At 47.1% G+C, this 16,022-nt stretch overlaps 1 protein-coding gene across 1 annotated transcript; it reads left to right on the top strand.

Annotated features, from left to right (window-relative positions):
• The first annotated feature begins 1,783 nt into the window (after positions 1-1,783).
• LOC120924672 (E3 ubiquitin-protein ligase TRIM39-like) lies at positions 1,784-15,661 on the top strand. Its single transcript, XM_040335667.1, has 2 exons — positions 1,784-1,819; positions 13,845-15,661. The coding sequence occupies exon 2, from the start codon at positions 13,847-13,849 to the stop codon at positions 15,437-15,439; it is 1,593 nt and encodes a 530-aa protein (XP_040191601.1). The 5' UTR covers positions 1,784-1,819; positions 13,845-13,846; the 3' UTR covers positions 15,440-15,661.
• Positions 15,662-16,022: the final 361 nt, after the last annotated feature.

The raw sequence follows: 16,022 nt of genomic DNA, 5'->3' as shown, positions 1-16,022 counted from the left end.
AACAAAATGAAACAAGAGTTAATACTATAAACACCCCCGAGGTATGAATTTTAAAGGAATATTTAACTTTTATTGTTTCACTTTAAGAATTATTAAAATTACTGTTCCCGGAAAAAAATGACGTTTTTAAAACTTTTTTTGCATTGATACATGTCCCCTGGGGCAGGACCCGGGTCCCCAAACACTTTTTATGACAATAACTTGCAAACCTTTAAAATTAGCACTTTTGATTTTTTCATGTTCGTGTCCCATAGACTTTTAACCGTGTTCACGTGTTCAAACACATTTTTTGCCTGTTCACATGTTCTGCTGCGAACCGAAATGGGGGGGGGGGGGGGTCGGTATGTTTGGCTCATCCCTAATGATGATGTCTGTAGATGCACCATCACCCTGGGTTATCTCTGACATATATGTACATATTACAGTCTTCAAGGGGTTAATATCTGCCCGGAGTTCTCCTTAACTGGTTTATTAATATTATATATACTAATGATACAGATTAATACTCATTGATTAAATATTGTACGAGTTACAAATTGTAATAGATGCGTTCCAGGGGATTCGCGACACTACCGTTCAGTGAACCCATCACAATTTGTGACGGAAGTGACGAGGAAGCATACACAGAGCGGGGGGGGGGGGGGCCAGAGAGAAAGAAAGACATACAGATGTAATGAGAACCATACAAAGAGCGGGGGGGCAGGAAAAAAAGAGACATGCAGATATAATGAGAACAATACACAGAGCGGGGGGAGAGATAAAGAGACATGCAGATACAGTATGGTTCTCATTACATCTGTATGTCTCTTTCTCTCCCCCCCCCCCCCCCCGCTCTGTGTATGGTTCTCATTACATCTGTATGTCTCTTTCTCTCCCGCCCCCCCGCTCTGTGTATGGTTCTCGTTACATCTGTATGTCTCTTTCTCTCCCGCCCCCCCCGCTCTGTGTATGGTTTCGATACATCTGTATGTCTCTTTCTCTCCCGCCCCCCCCCCGCTCTGTGTATGGTTCTCGTTACATCTGTATGTCTCTTTCTCTCCCGCCCCCCCCCGCTCTGTGTATGGTTCTCGTTACATCTGTATGTCTCTTTCTCCCCCCCCCCCCCGCTCTGTGTATGGTTCTCGTTACATCTGTATGTCTCTTTCTCTCCCCCCCCCCCGCTCTGTGTATGGTTCTCGTTACATCTGTATGTCTCTTTCTCTCCCGCCCCCCTGCTCTGTGTATGGTTCTCATTACATCTGTATGTCTCTTTCTCTCCCGCCCCCCCGCTCTGTGTATGGTTCCTCGTCACTTCCGTGACAAATTGTGATGGTTCACTGAAGGGTAGTGTCGTAAATCCCCTGGAACGCATCGCATTTGCCGTTGGAACGCATTGCGCATGCGCAGTTGGCCGCCACGTGACTTCCGCAGTATTCTGGATAGGGAGCAGAATATGACACTGCACCGCCCCCTGCTGGAGTTAGGGTTGCCACCTCATCCCTTTAAAACAAAACACATATGAATTACACAGGTTCTGAGGCTAATTTGATGTAGATAAGGCTCCACTTGAGTTCAATTACCACCTTAATCAGCCACAGAACCTGTTTAATTCATATGTGTTCTGTTTTAAAGGGATGAGGTGGCAACCCTAGCCTGGAGTCCTTTCACAGAGCAGTGTGGCCTCTAGTGTCTGCTGGCGGACTTCCTGTGTGTCCTATGCAGTGTTGTTATGACGTTTGGTACTACGCAAAATGGCCGCCGGCCGGAGCCTCAGCTAAACTTAGTTGGTCCTCTAGTGTTTGTGGGGAAAATACAGGAAGAGGCATTGTGTCGAGACGAGGTGAGGAGGATTCACAGAGGAATCGATGAATAATACATATTATAGGTGATCAATAATGAGAGGGGGGAGGGGGTGATATGACAGGGTGGGGGAGGGAAAACAGCAGACTCCGATCTTACCTCTAATCCTTATATAGAGCCAACATATACCATAGTGCTGTACACTGAGCCCATCACATCAGTCTCTGTACAGAGGAGCTTACACTCTAATGTCCCCTCCCCCCCCACAGTCACATCAGTCTCTGTACAGAGGAGCTTACACTCTAATGTCCCCTCCCCCACAGTCACATCAGTCTCTGTACAGAGGAGCTTACACTCTAATGTCCCCTCCCCCCCCCACAGTCACATCAGTCTCTGTACAGAGAGCTTACATTCTAATGTCCCCTCCCCTCACAGTCACATCAGTCTCTGTACAGAGGAGCTTACACTCTAATGTCCCCTCCCCCCACAGTCACATCAGTCTCTGTACAGAGGAGCTTACACTCTAATGTCCCCTCCCCCACACATCACATCAGTCTCTGTACAGAGGAGCTTACACTCCAATGTCCCCTCCCCCCCACATCACATCAGTCTCTGTACAGAGGAGCTTACACTCTAATGTCCCCTCCCCCACACAGTCACATCAGTCTCTGTACAGAGGAGCTTACACTCTAATGTCCCCTCCCCCCACAGTCACATCAGTCTCTGTACAGAGGAGCTTACACTCTAATGTCCCCTCCCCCCCCCCCCACAGTCACATCAGTCTCTGTACAGAGAAGCTTACACTCTAATGTCCCCTCCCCCCACAGTCACATCAGTCTCTGTACAGAGGAGCTTACACTCTAATGTCCCCTCCCCCCACAGTCACATCAGTCTCTGTACAGAGGAGCTTACACTCTAATGTCCCCCCCCCCCCCACATCACATCAGTCTCTGTACAGAGGAGCTTACACTCTAATGTCCCCCCCCCCCCACATCACATCAGTCTCTGTACAGAGGAGCTTACACTCTAATGTCCCCTCCCCCCACAGTCACATCAGTCTCTGTACAGAGGAGCTTACACTCTAATGTCCCCTCCCCCCCACAGTCACATCAGTCTCTGTACAGAGGAGCTTACACTCTAATGTCACCTCCCCCCCACAGTCATATCAGTCTCTGTACAGAGGAGCTTACACTCTAATGTCCCCTCCCCCCCACATCACATCAGTCTCTGTACAGAGGAGCTTACACTCTAATGTCCCCCCCCCCCCCACATCACATCAGTCTCTGTACAGAGGAGCTTACACTCTAATGTCACCTCCCCCCCCCCCCCCCACAGTCGCACACTATTATTATTATACATTTATATAGCTCTGACATATACCGCAGTGCTGTACAGAGATCATTGAGTATGTAATAAAAACAAAAAAAATACACCTCAATGCACAAACTTAGGCTTCAACTTACATAGTTACATAGTTAGTCAGGTTGAAAAAAGACACAGGTCCATCCAGTTCAACCACAAAAAATAAACAAACAAAATAAAAAACACAGTACAATCCCATACACCCAACTTCATACCCACAGTTGATCCAGAGGAAGGCAAAAAACCCCAGCAGAGCATGAGATCCAATTTGCTACATCAGGGGAAAAAATTCCTTCCTGATCCCCCGAGAGGCAATCGGATATTTCCCCGGATCAACTTTACCTACAAATCTTAGTACTCAGTTATATTCTGTACATTTAGGAAAGTATCCAGACCTTTCTTATAGCAATCTACTGATCTGGCCAGAACCACCTCTGGAGGGAGTCTGTTCCACATTTTCACAGCTCTTAGGCCTCGTACACACGGCCGAGGAACTCGACATGCCAAACACGTCGAGTTCCTCGTCGAGTTCAGGGATGAAGCCGCCGAGGAGCTTGGCGGGCCGCCTTCTCCCATAGAACAACGAGAAAATAGAGAACATGTTCTCTATTTTCTCGACGAGTTCCTCGGCGGCTCCATCGGGCCAAAAGTGTACAGACGACAGAGTTTCTCGGCAGAATCCGGCTTTGACCGAGTTTCTCGCCGAATTCTGCCGAGAAACTCTGTCGTGTGTACGAGGCCTCACTGTGAAAAAACCTTTCCGTATTTGGAGGTGTAATCTCTTTTCCTCTAGATGTAAAGAGTGCCTTGAAAGTCCAAGTTCATTTGTGTCTTTCAGCACAAGGCTTGGCCCACAAAGACCATCAAGCCCTCTTCACCATGAGGGGGCGCTCTCACTCAGTGTGGTGTGGTATATTCACAGACATCCCTGACCTGAGGGTTCAATCTTTTTCAAAAAGGTGCAAGATGGAGATCAAGACTTCCAAACTTGCCGCTTTCTTCTTTCAACTCAACCAAAACTTTCCACAGGCGGTCAGATCTGCAAACGGCACTGAGCCACTTCTTGTCCAGGGGAGGTCATTGTACCATCACAGGACGGGTTCAAGGGGTTCTACTCTAACCTTATTCATGGTTCCAAAACCCCAATGAAGGGTATCTGATCTATCCTGGACTTAAAACCCCTCAACAAATTCTTCCATGTTCCACAAATGTAGGTATGGAAGTTTGCAAGGTCTGTACGATAAGGAGAGCACATCATGGCATCCGTGAACATCCAATATGCCCATCCGCATGTTCTCATTTACCCCCCTCATAAGATATTTCTATGCTTTGCCGTGGCAGAAGACCCTTACAGTGTATGTGTGTTACCTCTCATCCTGTCCTCTCCTCTCAGGGTGTTCTCAAAGATCTTGGCACCCTTGCTTGCCCTTCTCAGAACTCTGATCATCCAGGTGGCAAGCTTTCTAGATGACTTTCTTCTGATGGACTCGTCTCCTTCGCAAATGTCCAAAAGACAATTCAGCTTCTTCTGGACTTTGGCAGGGAGATCAATTTAGAAATCTGCTCTCTAGCCTTCCCTGTGCCTAGAATAGTTGGGTCCTGGATATATCCCAGACAAAGGTCCTTCTTCCAGAAAAGAAAGTTCCTCCTCTAAGAACTCACACTCGATAACTGAGATCCAAAAAAAAAAAAACAGCGGTAAGATTTGCCATATGAGTTTAGGGTCCAGTGGTGGCCTCTATTTAGGCAATACCTTTTGCCCAATTCCATTCGATTACTATATAAGAAAAAAAGGGGGCCAAGGGGGTACCACATTCATAAGAAGCTATAAAAGTTGTTAGGGCATTGGGAGCGGACTTTATAGGTACCAGAAAAGAAATACTGTTTAATAGAAAAAATCTTTCTCTTTCGTTCATGGACGGACACAGCCTTAATCTTGACAAAATGGTATTAGTCTTCCTTTAGAAGTGACTAGGCAGAAACTTATAGAAAGTGTTAAACACATCACACACCATACAGTCCCGCCCAGGGGGCGGTCCCTCTGGGTATAACCCCTCTCTCTGCATCTCGCAGATCATTTTTTTTTCTGCCTAGCTAAGGAGAAGACATGGCTGCCTTCGGGCCCATAGGCATGGAGGTTTATTAACCACTTAAGCCCCGGACCAATATGCAGCCAAATGCCCAGAGGTGTTTCTACAATTTGGCACTGCGCTGCTTTAACTGGTAATTGCGCGGTCATGCAATGTTGTACCGAAACAAAATGAGTGTCCTTTTCTTCCCACAAATAGAGCTTTCTTTTGGTGGTATTTGATCACCTCTGCGGTTTTTATTTTTTGCGCTATAAACAAAAATAGAGCGACAATTTTGAAAAAAAATCAATATTTTTTACTTTTTTCTATAATAAATATCCCCCAAAAATATATAAAAAAACATTTTTATTCCTCAGTTTAGGCCGATACGTATTCTTCTACCTATTTTTGGTAAAAAAAAAATCGCAATAAGCGTTTATCGGTTGGTTTGCGCAAAATTTATAGCGTTTACAAAATAGGGGATAGTTTTATTGCATTTTTATTAATATTTTTTTTTTACTACTAATGGCGTCAATCAGCGATTTTTTTTTTTTCATGACTGCGACATTATGGCGGACACTTCGGACAATTTTGACACATTTTTGGGACCATTGCCATTTTCACAGCAAAAAATGCATTTTAAATGCATTGTGTACTGTGAAAATGACGGTTGCAGTTTGGGAGTTAACCACAGGGGGCACAGAAGGAGTTATGTTTCACCTAGTGTGTGTTTACAACTGTAGGGGGGTGTGGCTGTAGGTCTGACATCATCGATTGTGTCTCCCTATAAAAGGGATCACACGATCGATGCAGCCGCTGCAGTGAAGCATGGGTAAGCCGTGTTTACACGCGGCTCTCCCCGTTCTTCAGCTCCGGGGAGCGATCGCGAGGGGGCTGAGGGGGATGAGGGGGCTAGAAACCGCCCCCTCATCCCGGATCGCTCCCACGGAAGAAACGATCGCCGCATGTCCAGGGGGGGTCCCGATCGGACCCCTGACCCGCGGAAAGACAGGGACATATATATACACCCATCTGCCTGTACGTGCCATTCTGTGGACGTATATATACATGCGGCGGCGGTTAAGTGGTTAAAAAAAATTTTTTTGTTCCTGTGATCTTCGATCACCTGCCATCTGGATGGACAGGCTGGTTTCCAGATCCTTGTAGTCCCCCCAGTTTCAGCCATCGAGCGTGTGCCGACCATAGCTATGCGCTGGGTTGTCCACGACATGCCCGTCGCTCTACGGGGGCCGGTAAACTATACACTCCAGGGCATGCATATGACCGGTCTATAGGGCTGAGTCGCAGCAGCCGGGCCAACAGTCACCTTCCTTTCCTCCTCCCTAGGCTCCCTGAGCTAGGCTGGCTGCTGGGGCGGGGGTTCACCTGTGGGGAACTGTGCATGTACGTCCAGTAAATAAGATGTTATGAGCTGCCATAAAGAGATTTGCTTACCTGTGTGTCCTGCTCTATGCTGTCGGCGGCCATTTTTGCTGTGATCCATGCTGTGTTTGCTTCTTTCTGCACTGGCGGCCACGTTCTTGTGGCCACGCTGTGTTTGGCCTCTATCTACCGTTCGGCGGCCATTTTTTGGTAATCCCTGCTGTGTTTAATTTCTTTCTGCGCTGGCGGCCATGTTCTTGTGGTCTGCGCTGGGTTTGGCCTCTAATGGCCACTCGGTGGCTATTTTTCTTGTGATCCAGGCGGTGTTTGGCCATCTGCGCTTGGTGGCCATGTTTTTGTGGTCCGCGCTGTTAGGAAAAATGGCTGCCAAGCAGCTGATAGAGGCCAGAGATCCTTGCTCTATCTACACTTGGCGGCCATGTTCTGGTGCCCCGGGGGGTTGTTTGGCCTCTATCGGCCGCTCAGTGGCCATTTTTCTACTGATCATACAGCATTTAAACGGCGCAAACCTACAGACACGCTGCAGACTGGTCAGACTGTATAGCTGACAAGGAAGCAGCTCTACTAGGTAGCGGATGGCAGCCGTACTACTGTTCCAGAGTGGTGAGTCCTCTGGGGGGAACCCCTCGTCTCTGCCACAGCTAGGAGGGTGGGTTACTGTACCTTGCCTGGGAGTCTATGTGTCAGGCGCGTGGGTCAGCATGGTGTCAGAAGCAGACGCCTTTTCCCCTGAAACACCTGAGTTACATTGGGTGCAGGGGCATCAATTGCTATCAGTGGACGCTATGTCGGCAATCCTAGATGCCTTTGTTGCCAAGGTGTAAGCAGCGCGTGGAAAAACGGAGGCTAGAAAGCACCCCATCTTCCAGGGACAACTCAGATGCAGAGACGGGTCCAGCTACAGCTTATGGCCCTGGCTCTGATGTATCTGAGGGTGCGAACCAAGATCGGCCGGACAGTGAGGAAGACCCTGGATCTGGGTCAGCACACGATAGGGCTCTGTTAAGTGACCTTATCACCGCAGTGCGAGATACTCCAAAAATAGAGGGGTCTGCAGAAGGAACAGACGCGCCGGTCCCTTTTGTCCTTGTGTGTCTTATATAGACAAACTTTTATACAACGAGTGGGACAAACCACAAAAGGTTTTTTTCAGGTCTGGCGGTGCGTTACCCTCTTGAAGAGAGTTTCTTGAAAAAATGGACCTCGCCCCCTATAGTGGTCCCTCCTGTGTCCAGACTAAACAAGCTAACCACCATTCCGGTGGTTCGGCTGTGCGCCCATTGATAGTTGGGGCCCTGGTGTCTCAGACACTCACTGAATGGGCAAAGATGCTGCACAATGGGTTAAAGGCACATCAGGCTTCCCCAGACGAGGTAGCTCTAGCTGACTAACTGGTACAGGGCCAAAATTTGTTTGCGAATCAGCCTTGAACACTATTCCTCTGCTGACCAGAGCTTCAAGCTATGCGGTGGTGTTACGCTGTCTGCTTTGGTTAAAAAATTGGTCTGCGGACCAATCTTCCAAGAAAGCCCTGATGGATTTGCCCTTTAAGGGCGACAACATTTTTGGAGCTTCCCTGGATGACATTATTAAAGATGCCACAAGAGGTAAGAGCACGCTGCTCCCACAATCCAAAAAGGGGAAGGAGCCACGGCGTAGGCAAGGGCCCTTCTTCACCGCGTATAAACGTTTTTTCCGTCCGCCCAGTGCGGCAGGTAAAAGACCTCAGGCCGATAAAGCGCCTGCTCAGGGACAGAGACGTCCCTGGTTTCGCAAACCCAACAAGCTGGCAAACAAATCTACGTCCGCATGAAGGTGGGGGGACGTCTTCGCGAATTTGCGACCCGGTGGACAAAATTAAGGTCCCCGACCGGTGGGTTTGCGAGGTAGTTTCTTCAGGGTACGAGATAGAATTCCTATCTTGCCCACCAAACAGATTTTTCCCCTCCAACCTCCAGCTACAGCCGACTCATCGGGAAGCTCTACTTGGGGCAGTTCAAGACCTGCTGAAATGCGGGGTGGTTTTTCCTGTCTCAGTACAGGAACGGTTTCAGGGGTTTTACTCAAATCTGTTCATAGTACCAAAGAAGGAGGGCCCTCGTTCATTCCAGATGGTATCGGTTCGCTCCGTTGTCACTGCTCTCCAGCCGGGGGACTTTCTGGCATCCTTGGACATCAAGGACGCCTATTTGCATGTCCCCATATGCACCAGGCATCAGAGATGTCTGCGTTTTGTGGTTGGGGAAGACTACTATCGATTTGTGGCTCTCCCCTTTGGATTGGCAACGGCACCAAGGGTGTTCACCAATGTGCTTGCCCCAATTTTGGCCCTACTAAGACAACGTGGCATCGCTATTGTGGGCTACTTGGACGGTCATCTTCTGAAGGCCACTTCAAGCTCAGAATTAGAGGTGAGTGTGTCTATAACCTGTCAAACCCTCTGACACTTTGGTTGGGTGCTGAACACTCAGAAGTCAGTAATTGTACCGACTCAAAGCCTAGTGTATCTGGGGTTGATTCTAGACTCCTCAGAGGCAAAAGTTTTTCTCCCTGTGGAAAAGTTGCAGACCCTTCGGGCTGCGGTGCGGAAGTTGACATTCCAAAGATGGTCGTCACTCCGCTTTTGCATGCGAGTCCTGGGCCTCATGGTGGCCTCCTTCGAGGATGCACAATTTCACACGAGTGTTACAGAATTAAATTCTGTCCAGATGGGACAAGTGCCCATATTCCCTGGATTATCAAATCTGGGTGAGCCACCTGGTCAGGACCTCCCTAGTTTGGTGGCTGACATCACCGGCACTTCTGGCCGTGAAATCAATCCTTTACTTTTCACTGGATGGTGATCACAAAGGGAGCCAGCCTTACCGGTTGGGAGGGCGTCTGGGGGGGTTCAGTCGACCCAAGGTCGCTGGTCTCTGGAGGAATCCCACTTGCCGATCAATGTCCTGGAACTTCGGGCGATCAGGCTGTGCCTCTCCACTTGGTCTCAGAGGCTACAGGGACGTCCAGTCAGGATCCAGTCGGACAACGCCATGGCAGTGGCATATGTCAACCATCAGGGAGAAACAAGAAGCTTGGCTGCAGTGTCAGAGGTCGCTCACATCCTAAGGTGGGCAGAAAGGAGCATATAGGCCTTGTCGGCCCATATACATTCCAGGCATGGAAAACTGGCAGGTGGACTATCTGAGTCGCCAGATGCTGGACCAAGGAGAATGGTCTCAGCACCTGGATGTGTTTCAGCTCCTTTGCCAAAGATGGGGCACGCCACACATAGATCTCCTGGCATCTCGACTCAATCGGAGGGGATTGAGGTTTGTGGCCAGGTCAAGAGACCCATGGGCAGACGCGACAGATGCGTTAGTGGCACTGTGGAGTCAGTACCGGCTAATCTATCTAATCTTCCCTCCTCTAAGGCTCCTTCCTCATCTGCTTCACAGAGTGGAGACAGAGGGGATTCCAAGGATCCTAATTGCTCCAGATTGGCCTTGGCGTCCTTGGTACACCGACCTAGCGCGTCTAGTAGCAATCGTCCCTTAGCATCTACCGCTGAGAGAGGACCTGCTGTCATCCTGCTTTACAGTTGCTGGCTTTAACGGCATTGAAAGCCAGGTGCTAAGAGACCGGGGCCTGCCGGATTCTGTGATTCCTACCATGAGGAAGGCTAGGAAGTTATCCTCTAGCAAGATTTACCATCGCACTTGGAAGGCCTACATAGCCTTTTGTGGGGAAATAAGGTGGAATCCGCGGACTTACTTGGTTTCCAGAGTCCTGCTGTTCTTACAGCGTGGGGTGGACCAAAAGCTTGCTTTAAGTACGATTTAAGGGGCAGATATCTGCCCTGGCTGTCTTTTTTCAGCGACCCTTGGCGGCTCACTCTCTAGTGAGAACATTTGTACAGGGGGTTCGGCATGTGGCACCTCCGGTCCGTCCCCCACTACCTCCGTGGGACTTGAATCTGGTGCTCTCGGTGCTTCAGAAGCCACAGTTTGCGAACATTAGGGAGATTCCCTTGTTGACGCTTTCTCAGAAGGTAGTCTTTTTGGTGGCTGTTACGTCAGTAGACGGGTTTCTGAGCTGGCAGCCTTTTCATGCAAGATCTTCCACAAGAATAAGGTGGTGCTGCGTCCTTTCTACATAAGGTTGGTTCGGCATTCCATCTCAATGAGGACATTGTACTTCCATCCTTGTGTCCTCATCCGTCGCATGCTAAAGAGGCGGCCTTACATTCCTTGGACGTTGTCCAAGCTCTGAGAGTATACTTACGCCATAAAGGGTCGGGCGCCCCCCCCCCCCCTGTTTCCTGTCACGGCGCATTCCACCAGGGCAATAGGTGCCTCTTGGGCTTTCCGACATCAAGCGTCTGTTTCCTAGGTGTGTAAGGCGGCGGTCATCCGTTCACACTTTCACTAAATTCTACAAGGTTGATGTGAGTGCATCTTCGGATGCTTCTTTCAGCCGCAAAGTTTTGCAGGCGGCTGTTTAGAGTTTTGTTTTGGGGTGAAGTTTAATTTTATGCTGTTCCCACACCTCTTTTTTTGACACTGCTTTGGGACGTCCCACTTTGTCAAGATTAAGGCTGTGTCCGTCCATGAAAGAAAGAGAAAATAGGATTTTTATACTCACGGTAAAATCCTTTTCTCTGAGTTCATGGACAGACACAGCACCCACCCCTCCTTTTTATGTTTGTACTGCTTTTTGACGAACTGATCTGCGAGATGCAGAGAGAGGGGTTATACTCAAAGGGACCACCCCCCTGGGCGGGACTGTATGGTGTGTGATGTGTTTAACACTTTCTATAAGTTTCTGCCTAGTCACTCCTAAAGGAAAGTTAATACCCACTTTGTCAAGATTAAGGCTGTGTCCGTCCATGAACTCAGAGAAAAAGATTTTACGGTGAGTATAAAAATACTATTTTTAATTTATACAAATATCTTTGTTTTTAACGTTACACTGTCTATTTCATATATATTAGACTCCCAATTTGTAAGAGCCACACGTGTATGTGCAAATCCCTATTAATGCTTGGGCAAAAGCTGGTTAACGTTTCGCTTTCGCTTCTTCGGGACCTTTTTGTCAGATGTCTGATATAGACTCATTAATTAATTTATTTCCTGATACAATCTCAGGGTTACCCATTTCTGCGGCTGATTTCAAATTACTATGGGTGAGAAAATGCAATCTAGACAAAATTATTTCACATCTCACCTCTCTCGGCTTCAATCCCAACAGGAAGAGCAAACCTGCTGGCTCTTTATTTAAAACCACAAAATCACAAAACATGTACACCCACTCTACCCTCCTCCCTCCCTATATGGCTTGTCCTTGGCATGAAGCTTCTCATTGGCCAGTTCATATAGAAGGGTTGTTTCCTATTCCATGTTCATTCCAGACCAGCTGCACACACCCTTCTTGTCATGTGACATAGTCCCCTCGTGTCTTTTTTCAGACTCATTCGCCATTTTACATATAATTCCTTTGGTGGGGGTGAATAGAAGGGGGTTTTGGAATGAGGCTGCTTCTTGATTTGGAAAACAGTTCTGCTTTTCACAAGACACCAAATCCCTTTGGTGGGCTGAAGACAGCCAGAGCACACATTCCAAAAATGAGAAACGGAAGGAAAAATGTAGAGGAAATGGCTTCTGAACAAAACAGCTTTCCCTTGTATTTTCAATGTTGATAGAACTTATCAAGGAAAATAAGCAGTATTGATCATTCTCATACATACATATGCATATATAAAAAGGAATATAAACCGAGAAACATTTAGTGGTTCTAATAAAAGAATAAGCTCAACTTATCAAATAGGAATTGTTTCCCTAATCCACCACATGTCAAGCAAAGGAGTTCTGTGTAGGAAAGGGGAAATAATTACATTTCACATATGGACAACGGGCACAAATATACATCTCACGGGTGAAATTGATAGATGATGCATAGAGAGAGCCACTCACATAAAGCAGCAGAGCTCTCATGTATGTGATGTATGTGACATGCCCGAAACATTAGACAAAGTATGGGGCATGTCAGATACATGAGCGCTCTGCTGCTTTATGTGAGTGGTTCTCTCTATGCATCATATGTCAGTTTCACCCGTGAGATATATATTTGTGCCTGTTGTCGATATGTGAAATGTAATTATTTCCCCTTTCCTACACAGAACTCCTTTGCTTGACGTCAGACAAAAAGGTCCTGAAGAAGTGAAACGTTGACCATCTTTTGTCCAAGCATTAATAGGGATTTGCACATAAAATGTGTGGCTCTTACAATTGGGAGTCTAATATCTTTGTTTTTAACGTTACACTGTCTATTTCATATATATTTGTATAAATGAAATTAAAATATATTTTTTCTATTAAACGGTGTAACAGTCAGGGGTTAACACCATTTACGATATTCCATTTCGAGCCCAAGACAGCCCACTCCGCTTGAGTGCTTTCGTCATATACCATTTCCTACCAGTCTGGATATAGATATCAGATATTCCAACTGCACACAACGAGACGATACTTGTTTGTCTGCTGAACATGGACTGTTTATTAGAACCAAAATACAGTCTTATATACAGTAACAGAGCAGGGGGGTTCACCCCTCCTGCTCATATTGCTCTAACAATACCAGAAACATAAATTAAAATGAGCTAATTAACTAAATCAGTTACCCAGACTAGGTGACTCTGAGATATGACTTTTTAGGGTGGACTTCACGTCTCCTAGCTTTCTGGCTATACAATACACATTATCATAAGTACAAACACAGGACATCTTCACACACACAATCATGATCTCCAGTAGGCGTTGGCTCATCTCCTACATTGTACAGAGGCCAATGTGATCAGCTCTTTCAATTAACATGTTGAGTTCAGAATCAAACAAGCCAAGAATAGTCTTTACATATACTGTATCCTGGGAGATATTGTGGATAAATATTACTGTCTTATTTTAAGTAATCCAATACATTTTCTCAGCCCCCCAGTGCCAGGATGGCACAGGGTGACTTAGACATAAGAGGTGCATGGGGAGCTAAAACAAGGACCTCCCATCCTTTTCAAGAGATTCTGGTTTCCACAGGCCCTCCCGTCACATAAATAACAGAGATTAGTCCAAAATGTTGCATGCACCTTATTGGACCTAAACCATAGTAAGATGACACAATTTACAAAGTGGTTGAATTCCTGGAGCTCAACTTTAATAAGTAAATAATGTCACTTTCTTTTCTCTCTTCTGTTTTTAGGAATGGCATCAGCTGATCTGAGGAAGGAGCTGGAATGTTCCATCTGTCTGAGTATTTATACAGATCCTGTTACCCTGAAATGTGGACACAACTTCTGCCGGGACTGTATTTGTCGTGTGTTGGATACACTGGAGGAGTCTGGAGGTTTTTCCTGTCCCGAATGTAGAGAAGAGTTCCAGGATCGGCCTGCACTGCATAGAAATGTAACACTGCGTAACATCGTGGAGAATCTCCTGCCTACTCAGCCAGATCAGGAGAAGTCCGGGGTCTTCTGTACTCACTGTATTCACACTCCTGTACCTGCTGTGATATCCTGTCTGATGTGTGAAGCTTCTCTGTGTGACGATCACCTGAGAGTCCACAGCAAGTCACCAGAACACGTCTTATGTGACCTCACCACTTCCCTGGAGAACAGGAAATGCTCCGTCCATAAGAAGATCCTGGGGTATTACTGCACCGAGGACTCCTCCTGTATCTGTGTGTCCTGTGGTTTGGCCGGAGAACATCGGGGACACCAGGTGGAGACTCTGGATGAGGCCTCTGAGAAGAAGAAGAAGAAACTGAGGAATGTTCTGCAGGAACTGATGAATGAGAGAGAGGAGATGGAGAAAAGAGTCCAGAGTCTGCAGGAACGCAGGAGGAAAGTACAAGGAAAAGCAGATGATGAAACAGAGAGAGTCACTGTCCTGTTCAGAAACCTCAGGAGACGTCTGGGAGATCTGGAAAAGAGAGTCCTGAGTGAGATCTCCGTGCAGACAAAGCAGAGCTTTCTTTCACTGTCTGATATGATCCAACAGCTGGAAATAAAGAAGGAGGAGCTGTCCAGGAAGATGGAGGACATTGAGAAGTTGTGTAACAGGACGGATCCACTGACTGTCCTACAGGAATCAGACACAGGTGACTTGTGTGATACTGAGGATGATGAGGATAGAGAGAGACGTGATAAACTCCTCCATGATGGAGGGGATCTGGATGTGGCGGGGATCTCACACACATTACACACAGGTTTATCTGATATTTTACAGCAAACATTGGGGGTGTCGGGGGTTACAGACATATTACTGGATGTGAGTACAGCTGGTAATCATCTACATATATCGGATGACAGGAAAACTGTGTCCACATCATTACATCAGAATCGCCCAGAAACACCAGAGAGATTTGAGTATCCTCAGGTGATGAGCAGTCAGAGGTTCTCAGGGAGACATTACTGGGAAGTGGATGTCGGGGGGTCAGATCTTTGGAGAGTCGGGATGTGTTACCCCAGTATAGATAGAAGAGGAGAGCAGTCACGGATTGGATATAATAAGAAGTCCTGGGGTTTGGGGCGGTGGGGGGATAATTGGTACTCAGTGAGACATGACATTAAGGAGATCCGAGTAGTCGGCAATGTCTCCAGTAACAGAGTCGGGATATATCTGGATTATGAGGCCGGGCGGATCTCCTTTTATGAATTGTGTGACCCGATCCGACATCTCCACACCTTCACCACCACCTTCACTGAGCCCCTCCATGTTGGGTTACGTGTCGGAAAAGGTTGTATGAAGATAACTGGGGGGGAATCAAACATGAGAAATCTGCCCAGAGACTGGTGACATCACAGGGTGGAGAACCTGATTGGTGCAATACTCAGCCAAAAAGCTTTTGATGAATGCTTAGGCCGAAACACGTCAACATGTTGGACAATTTTTCTGGTATAATTCTACAATAACATTTGCTATGGAGAAGCTGTCGCGTTTCCGGCTTGTATTTGTTATGGATTCATTTGTAAACATTTAGGGCCAAATCCTCAAAAGAGATACGACGGAGTAACTGCTGTTACTCCGTCGTATCCCTGGTCCTAACTATGGAACTGATCCACAGAATCAGTTTCCCATAGTTAGGGAGAAGATCCGGCATGTGTAATTGAATTACACTGCCGGATCTTAGGATGCAGTACCGCATCCGCCGCTGGGGGCATTTCGTGTCGAAATGCCGCCTCGGGTATGCAAATTAGCACTTACGGAGATCCACGAAGCTTTTCTGCTTCGTTTTTTCTCCGTAAGTAAAAATTCGCCTCCCCCATCATGTAAAAATTCGTCCCCCCCCATCATGTAAAAATTCGTCCCCCCATCATGTAAAAATTTGCCTCCCCCATCATGTAAAAATTTGCCTCCCCCCATCATGTAAAAATTTGCC

This window comes from Rana temporaria, chromosome 1 (assembly GCF_905171775.1).
Source record: "Rana temporaria chromosome 1, aRanTem1.1, whole genome shotgun sequence".
Lineage (NCBI taxonomy): Eukaryota > Metazoa > Chordata > Amphibia > Anura > Ranidae > Rana > Rana temporaria.
This window is presented reverse-complemented; position numbering and strand designations above follow the sequence as displayed.

What these genes read in the sequence shown, in the direction of transcription:
- LOC120924672 (XM_040335667.1), top strand. Translation starts at nt 13,847, where the DNA reads ATGGCATCAGCTGATCTGAGGAAGGAGCTGGAATGTTCCATCTGTCTG.